At 33.8% G+C, this 9,266-nt stretch overlaps 1 protein-coding gene across 1 annotated transcript; it reads right to left on the reverse strand.

The window, feature by feature from the left end:
* Positions 1 to 2,455: 2,455 nt before the first annotated feature.
* Positions 2,456 to 5,555, reverse strand: LOC18430253 (Chaperone DnaJ-domain superfamily protein). The gene is made up of 5 exons (XM_011623599.3): positions 5,404 to 5,555; positions 5,159 to 5,246; positions 4,962 to 5,032; positions 4,546 to 4,602; positions 2,456 to 2,993 (listed from the first exon to the last, which is right to left on the reverse strand). The coding sequence occupies exons 1-5, from the start codon at positions 5,506 to 5,508 to the stop codon at positions 2,862 to 2,864; spliced, it is 453 nt and encodes a 150-aa protein (XP_011621901.1). The 5' UTR covers positions 5,509 to 5,555; the 3' UTR covers positions 2,456 to 2,861.
* Positions 5,556 to 9,266: the final 3,711 nt, after the last annotated feature.

Here is a 9,266-nt window from a genome sequence, read left to right on the forward strand (position 1 = left end):
TCTCAAAGCGGGCCCCTTGACTTTTTGGGCCAAGAAGCCCAATAGGGCTACAACTACTTAACTGCATTCCACACTTCCCCTTGCAAAGTTGGAGATTTTCTAGAACCTAGTAGTTCTTGTTTTTTTTTTTTTTTTGTACGAGGTTATATAGAAATGGAACTTGAGAGTTGAGACGTAGTGCTATGAAAACCTGCCTGCTATCGCCTTGACCCAAGCCCGATTTCTACCAAGTACCTCTTTGGAAGCTAGAAATGTTGATATCTAGAAGTTGTGGAATATTTCTTTGATAATATGTCTGAAATTTCTCAAATGTTAAGGTCAAACTTCACATTATTCTAACAAAAACTCACAGAAATCAAGCTTCATGGCTTGCTGAAAGAGGGGGAGAGGAAAGAGAGGCCCTAGGTAGAGAGAAAAGGTACGAATAGAGAGAAGACGTAAAGAAAGCAATTGGTTAGAGAGAAAAATTACAGACAAAAATTGAGTTAACACAGAAAAAAAAAAGACATAATTATAGAGAAAAAGGGCACTGCTAGAGAGAGGAGTTAAGTCAAAAAAAGAAAAAAAGCACGATCAAGATAATGACCATTTAGAAAAAAGTGGGTAACAAGGGAGCCAGTGAAAGGCAATATTGGAGAGGAGTTAGAAGTATCCAAAAAACAAAAAACAAAAACTTGGAGTTAAGTCAAAAAAGAAAAAAAGCATGATCAAGATAATGACCATTTAGAAAAAAGTGGGTAACAAGGGAGCAAGTGAAAAGGATATATTGGAGAGGACTTAGAAGTGTCCAAAAAACAAAAAACAAAAACTTAGGGAGTTTACACTATTAGAGAGGACACAAAGAACTAAAGGAGGTAAAGAGAGAGTAATTAAAAAGATTACACTAATATCCTCCCAAATTAGCATATTACTGAAAAATTCCTCCTAATTTTTTGTTTAACACATTCTCTTTTTTTTCCTTTTTTAATTTCCAAATTACTACTACTTTGGATCTTCAAGATCAACTGGCAAAACCATTTTATGACTTTTGATCTTAAAAATCCGAAGTTAGGCTTCCATATATAAAATTAAGTATAATTTAAAATCATTAATATTCGGAGTCATATTTGACTTCCGATATTCAATATCCAAAGTCACGTCACGTACACAAAATCAAATTTGACAAATATGACTTCAAATCTGAAGCCAGATGTAATTTCGGATCTTGAAGATCCCAATCACATGTGGTTTTGCTTTTTTGTATATAGTTCGGAGTTTAGTTACGGAAGAACCAGATCACATTGACTTTGTATTTAAGAAAATCATAGAAAAAACAAAGTAAAAGCGCAAAACTTCTAAATTAGAGGCAATTTCTTTAATAATGCTGCCTTCGAATGATATCAGCATAAATATCTCAAAAAATTAAAAGCAAAAAAACGCAAGTCGCAAACTCACTTAAGAATATGATTAGCAAATGGAAATTTCTTTAATAGGCCTGCAAGCCTCTCAAAATAAGGAAAGCCCCACCTCAAAACTCATCAAAAATTGTAGTTCTAACATTGGAAAATCTTGAGATCGATCATGTCAACCTTGAGCATTATGGTTGTCAAAAACAGAAAAATCAAGATTTAAAGCTCTAAAAATAATTTACATTGTAGAACATGATATAGACAGTCTATTGCACCCTAAAAATAAGTTTTTAGAGCCAACAACCAAAGTGCTTTCCAAATGAGAACTCGAGATGAAGCTATATTTTGTTTTCATAAAACCTAAACCCTATAGAAGCTACATCATTAGCAAATATCGGTAATGGAGGTGGAAACTAGTTAAATTTTTTTATAGAATTTACCACCTTAGTTAAAACCAAGTAAGAGCTTCCCAAAATCTTCCAAAAAACTGAAACTTTAACTTTGATGGTTGCTTACAAATAGATCATTTATCTTTCATATATAAAAATCACAATTATTCTTGTCACTTAAATTTTAAAATGGGTGGTTGTAAAAATGTTATTAAATAGACACAAAGTTTCAAAAAAAAAAAAAATTCTTGTACTTCACTACTCACCCCAAACAATCCAAGTTGACATCTAATGAATATGAATAATTGAAACCTCCATATACAAAAGATATGATCTGTTTGTAAACAATCAGTTAAAACTTGTGGATATAAAATTCGGAATAAACTTCCAAAGAATTGGAACTTTAAATTTCTAGGTATGGAATTTGTAGTTATCAACTTGCCCTTTGTTTCTGTTGGGCGTTGACTGTTGTGGCTCTGATTCATAAGAACAGGCCCTAGGGGTCCTACCTTTGATGCCCCAAACACGGCCCCTCCAACAAATTGGAGGGCCAAAGGAGCCCTTATTGGTCTGAAGACCCTGTTCAGAGTGCTTGTTCAGAGTGCTGGACCAATAAGGCTGAGAAGGAACCCAAAAAAACAAAAAAGGCATAAAATATAATGAGAGAAGAGAAACTACTTGCATGAGTAATAGAGAAGTGGTAAATTACGAACCCCACAAATAATTTTAGGGCTTTCACATCGTTAGATTTCAAGGAGATAGGAGAGTACAGAAACACCAGACAAAAATCAAATGCTTCCACTCCTCTACATCCAAGAATAAATGAAAGAGAAAGAAACCCAACAAGAAGTCCTTCGGGTTCGAATTGGCAAAAGGATCTTGCCCTTTCCAACAAACCAACAATGGCTTCTCAATCCTTTTCCCCATATTTACACTTTTAGGGTAAGCCCTAAAAAATGGAGCAATATTAATACAAGAGGGCCATAAAAGAAACATGGTACTTCAAAACCCCATGGCTTCTCATTGAGGTCTTCTCTATCTAAACACGTCTCCTCTCTCTAAATTAGTGAACAAACACCCTATGCTACCAAACTCCAGATCTTTTCCCCCGGTCGCTATGGCGCCCTTTTGAGGCTGAAGAACACTTCGTAACCTCGCCTTCACTACCCACCATGTCCATGAACATTCTCTGCAACTCCTCAAAGCTCTCATTCTTCTGCATAATGAAGATGCATAACCAATCAAAAAACAATGAATCTTTCAACAGTTTGACAGTTTACCATTTTTCAACGATTATCAGAATACACATAATCTTTCAACAGTTTAACAGTTTACCATTTTTCAACAATTCCAATTAGTATATTTTGATGGGTATTGTTAACAGTTTACCATTTTTCAACAATTTCAATTCTTATAATTTGATGGGTATTTTGAAAATAAAACAAAAGATATTTTATGGCAGATGTCAAATAGTGAACATCTTTATGTATTTTGATAAATTTCTCAAATTTTATTTAGGAAAATTATTTCATGGGGGGTGGATCACATTTCTACAATATCCGGTCCAAAGGCATAAAGCATCCATCTTAAAGATGGATGCAAATAGGTTCAAATGTTTTCTTGATATAATTACTATTTCTAGTTTTCAAATTTTATTTATATTCATAATCTCCACGTTAAAAATCAAATTATATTTAAAAAATATGTTTATTGCCAAGCCCGCTGGCCACATAGAAACCGTTTCTTTTTATTTATAGCTGAAAACATTTCACAAAAATCCAGAAAAGAGATAACATATAAATATGGCACTTTACAAGAAAAACTATAGATCATAAGGAAAACAAAAAAATTATATTATCAACAAAAATAATTTTTATGATTTTTCTGTAAATTATTTTATTTGGAAAATAGTTTGAAAGGGCTGCGGTCCTTTCAAAATAAGTAAAACTCTCCTTATAACTCATCAAAAATTACGATTCAACATTGGAAAACCTTGACATAGATCATCTCAGCTTGATGATCAATTTTATGGTTGTGAAAAAAAATTGAGGATTTCAAGCTCTAAAAGTATTGTACATTGTAACAAATTATCTATACTGTCTATTTTGCCTTAAAAATAAGTGTCCATAGATCCGTAAGATCTGTTGTATCATTTTTTTAGTTTCAAAATTTATTGTTAGTGTTGAAAATTGATTTTAGAGGAGATTTCTAATGCCAAAAGTGCTTTTAGGATGAAGATTTGAGGTGAGGCTTTATTCCGTTTTCATAAAGCCTAGGCCTTATAGAATCTTCATCTTTTTTATTTTTACCCCAGTCGGCAACAGGATAAGGTGGAAAAACTCGGCCGAGTACGTGTTGACTCGGCCTGGCAATCCGAGGCCAATTATATCTTGAAAATGAATTGCTGGATTCTGATCCCGAAATAACGGTGAAATTTCAAAAACAAATTCCGCCTTGGTTTAGCGTGATAATGCAGACATTTTGGTCAAAGTTTAGGGCGCCGGAAGAGACGTCTATCCGGTGGCTAACAATGTAAAAGTTCCGTCGACGACCGAGTACAACATCCCAAACGAAATTTCAGGCAACTATTCCTTTCGGGAAAACTTGCAACGAAATCTTCCGAAAATTGCAAGATATTCCGTTACAGAGCACTATCACGAAATCTACTGTGAATTTCAGAGAGAGAAGAAAAAGAGAGATTTCGTGACCATAGTATAGATACTGTGAATTAAAGGAAAGATGGGGACTGTATAGGTACGATCTCTTACCTGGGAGGTCACACCGTCCATCATGGACATCAATTCTTGCATAAAATCCGAAAATCCCTGTCCATAAAACACCCCGTTAATATAAGCCAAAAATCAATAAATAAATTACTCGATTATCAATAAATTTTGAAATTTTGCGGCCACATTTGTGCTGATACATGAGAAAAACACTGAAAAGTAAAAACTAAATAAATAAATGTGACCAGAAACAATAAAAGAACACAAACCAATTTTAAAAAATGGATGTTTTTAATCTTGGCCGGATCTTGATCGAAATTTCAGAGATGTCACATTAATTTTCTTTTGAACCATTAACGGTGAGTTTCAGACAAATGATCCAAATTTTTAAATCAAACAAAGAAACAAATAATTCATAAAAATGACTGATCTGTTTAATGCATCTATGCCCTTGATACCTCGTCTTCTTCTTCTAATGGATCGTATACCCCTACATCATACATCGCCCTCTTCACTTCATCAGACAAAACTGCAGAAAGAGAAAAAACCCATTTTGTCAAAAACAAGAAAAAAAGGCATAAAAAAACTTCAAAACCACCTCCAAGTTTCAAACAAAATCCACTTCCAACCCTGAAAAATCCTCTGTTTAACCCACCTGTGTAGGCCTCCTGGATTTCTTGGAACCTCCTATTCGCCTCTCCGGCATGAGAAGGACTCTTTGCCCACTTATCCGGATGCCATTTCTGAAGGAAAATAAAAATAAAAACGGAAAGCCAAAACGAAACCACAAAATAAAAATCTGTCATTTCACCATAAGATCGCGGTCAGAACCCGCCATCAAAGCTGAAAATTTGAGCCACAAACCGCCACTGAAACCTCAAAAGACTCCGGAAAACTCACCATTGCCAGTTTCCGGTACGCGCCGCGGATCTCTGCAACGGAGGCGCCCTTTGGGATTCCGAGCACTCTGTAATAGCAGTTCCCGGCGCCTCTTCCCGGGTCCATGGCTTGAAACCCGTTCAATTTCAGGCGGTTTTATGAAGAATGGCAATGACTTTTTAATTAAACAAAGGCGGTTTTAGTTTATTAGGGTTCGATACAAAAATATCTTCTGGCCCTTAGCTCGACCGCGAGAAGGTTCCAGAGTTTTCCGCGGCGATTAGAGAGGCAGATATTTTTCTCGTAAAAGTGGTTTTCCAAAACCGCCGTTGGTTTCGGTCGGTTTAAAATATATCTAGGAGGCCAACTGCCTCTTTCGTGTTGGAGTTGGTCTTCGGAAAAATTTTGGGTTAATAGTTTTTGAAATGGGAATCTCCTGGCTCTAAGATCATTTGATTGAAGTCAAAGACTCTAAATAGCTTATGCTCCCGCCGGATCATTTTCTCGTCTTTGGGGTTAAACTTTTTTTTTTTTAGGCCAACCTAAAAAGAAAAAAAAAAATGGAACCCAATTGAAAGCATTAATAATAATTAAATTTATCTAAAATTAATTTATTAAAAAGATTGTATATAATGAGATCACTTACCTATAATACAATGAGAACACAACTTTTAAAGATCATCCTAATGTGAAATCTGATGGCATGTGTCACGTCATTCAAAAAGTTTTTTTTGAAGTTTGAGCTTGATCAATGGAATAAATGTATCTATCTAATTTCATATCTAATGGTCAAGGTTAACTATGACTATCTTGCACCAAAGATAAATAATCTCATTGTATACTTTTTCTTTATAAAAATTAATATAAGATTTTATATTATAAAAGCATCTTTCTTTGAAATAAGGAGGTCACACAAATCCTAGCCACCAAGTGCCAAATCAAAGCACTTAAAGTATGTCAAAGAGTTTGAAGAAATTTTCTATGAACTTTAAGCCTTATTAACTACACACTCTTAGCCTTTCGATTCCAAATCTAACAACGATGAATGATTGTGACCTCTTTATACAAAATATAAAAGAAAAAGTTTATATAAGGTTGCAATCTTAAAATGTAGAATTAAGGTGCACCTCAAAAATCCATTACAATAGTTGTTTTGATGTTGGAGACACTCAAACTAATCATCTCAGATGTATGAATATGAAACAAAAAAAAATATTTCGAGCCCTAAAGATAGTGTATCTTGCAACACATTATCTTGGCCGTCTATTTTCAAAATTTTCAAGTGTTTATAGATCTACTTGATTTTAGCCATTTTTTGAGTTTAAAATTTATAAATAAATATGAAAATATATTCTCAAACTATCCTAAGAATTTTTTACACAAAAATTATGTTTACGATAAAATTTGGAGATGCGCCTTAATTTGATAGTTTAAGGTTGTAACCTGATATAAACCACACCCAAAGATTAATGGTCTTCCTGTATATATTTCTAATTAATGTATTTTAGATAATAATTTTGCAATTCTTTGGCATGTATCTTGTATTATGTGTAATATTTTTTTAGTTATTTAACTTTTTAATTGGATTCCAACTAGTTCTAAGAAAAAATGTGCCATTTTCAGCAAATAAATTACTTTGAATAAAGTAAAATTTATTTTCTAAAAGATAAACTTATATATAAGGGATGGGGTTTCCATGAATCCCTGCCTCATCTGTGCATGTGCAACCCCTTCTAAAGCCCATCTCAAAGACGGATTTTGGATCCAAATTTTTTAAGAAGTTTATATGGAACTGAGGCTCTAAACAATCAAATTAGAACCCACCTCAATTTTTTTATCAGAAGAGATTGTTTTGGTGCCCATATATCCTCAAATTGATCATCTCGACATCAAAATGTATGGACATGAGAAAAAATGGATTTCAAGTTTTAGAAATAGTGCATCTCGGAACACATTTTTAGACAACTAATTTTCAAGATTTTCAATTTTTCATAGATCAGTATAATCTACACTAGTTTTGAAGCTTTTAGATTTTATAATTAAATATGAAAATATATTTTAAGGCTATCACAAAGATTTTCAGTATTGAAACTACATTTCTTGGCAATATTTGAAGGTGGACTCTAATTTGATTGTTTAGAGCCTCAGCTCTATACAAGCTGCACCCAATTTTTAATAGATCCATAATCCATGGTGATGCCAAATACCTTAAAATTACTTTATTTGGTATAAAAAAGTTACAATTATTTATAGTCATTAGATGCCAAGTTAGATGTCTTGAGATGTGTCACAAAGTTTGAAAAAAAAATTTGTAACTTTCAGTCTAGTCTATGACACTCATACAATTACCCAATTTGAAATCTAACGGACAAGAATGACTATGACCTCTTTGTACAAGAAGTAAATTATATCTTTGTATACTTTTGTTTTTTGGAAATACCCCCAAATAGCTGTAAGTGAATATTGTACTTATGTTGTATTATGCTTAGCCGCTTATATAATAAACCTTTTTCATTTATGTAAGGGATTGTTTATAAAATAATTATTTATCTATTGTACATGGAGGTCACAATCATTTTTATACCATATGTATAGGATATTTTTTGTAGATCATCATCATCATCATAGTTTTTTCCAATTAATTAAGTTCAGTTACACGAATCCTGATCCGTCAATTTGTTTTATTAAAAGTCATACCTTCAGTGAGATCATAAAGCGTCATATATTTTCATACTCATCCTTTTCTAGATATAGTAAAAATATTGTTAAAGTTTACCGCTTTTTTAAAAAAAATCTGAATTCATTCTCGCTCCCATGCTTTGTTTATCTACTTGCCTTTCGGTAGGTACTAAAAAATACATGCATGTACAGCCAGAAATATTACCCAATTTAGCAAGGGAGAACAAATATGGCTAAAGAAAATATGGCGTGATGCCAAAAGATTACGTGATCTCGCAAATGCATATGTAAAACCCTATTTTAGAGTATTTTTAGGATCTTAGTTTTTGTAGGGGTGGCAATGGCCCAGGACCCGACCCGAGACCCATAGAGTAGACCCACCATAGGTCCGTGTATAGGTCCAGTATTTGGACCTGGCAGGTAGGGTCCGGGTCCATCTCTAAGACACGAAATAGACACCGGTCAGGTACGGGTTCCAGTGGACCCAACCCAGATTTATTTTATAAATATATATATTAATTTTATACTTCCCTTCACTCTCTCTCTTCCAAACCTTATGTCTCTTCCCATGTAAAAACCCCATTTCTATTTTCTCTCTCTTCCCGTGCGAAAGCCCAACTCTCGATTTTTTTTCTCTCTTCTCTGCCCCTGACTACGAAAGCCCATCTCTCCTCTCTATCTTTATTTCTCTCCCGCTGCCAACTCCTATTTCCCTTCCAAGTTGGATCTTTGGCTTTAGAATTTCGCATTGATCACAAATTTCCATAATTTTTGGTGGGTTTTTTGGGTCCTAGCATTTGGTTTGAATTTCCGCAAGATCAATGGAAGATCAGAAAAATGGTAAGTTTTTATTTAATTTTCGTGCTTTTCTTTTTTGTATCTTGATGCTTATCTGAATTCTTGGGTATTTGTAAAGATGATTTAGAAGTTTTAAGAATTTGAGTCATGTTTTTGAAACACAAAGTGTTTTGGGTGCTATATTTCTAGATTTTAATGTGGTTTTTTTAAGAATTTTCTCTCAACGAAAGAAGCTTCCTAAAACATTAAGGAAAGTCGGGGGATTTTTTTGCAAAATTATGCATCAAAAGGGAATCTACGCATTGAATGTCAGGTACGGGTCTTAGGTCCTAATCCATATCTCGGGTACAAGTACAGGTACAGGTCTGGCGCTCTTTGGACCTATTGAGTGGTAATTCAAATCTAGG

Source organism: Amborella trichopoda, chromosome 2 (genome assembly GCF_054954075.1).
Source record: "Amborella trichopoda isolate Santa Cruz 75 chromosome 2, AtrichopodaSantaCruz75HAP2 v2.0, whole genome shotgun sequence".
In the NCBI taxonomy this organism is placed as follows: domain Eukaryota; kingdom Viridiplantae; phylum Streptophyta; class Magnoliopsida; order Amborellales; family Amborellaceae; genus Amborella; species Amborella trichopoda.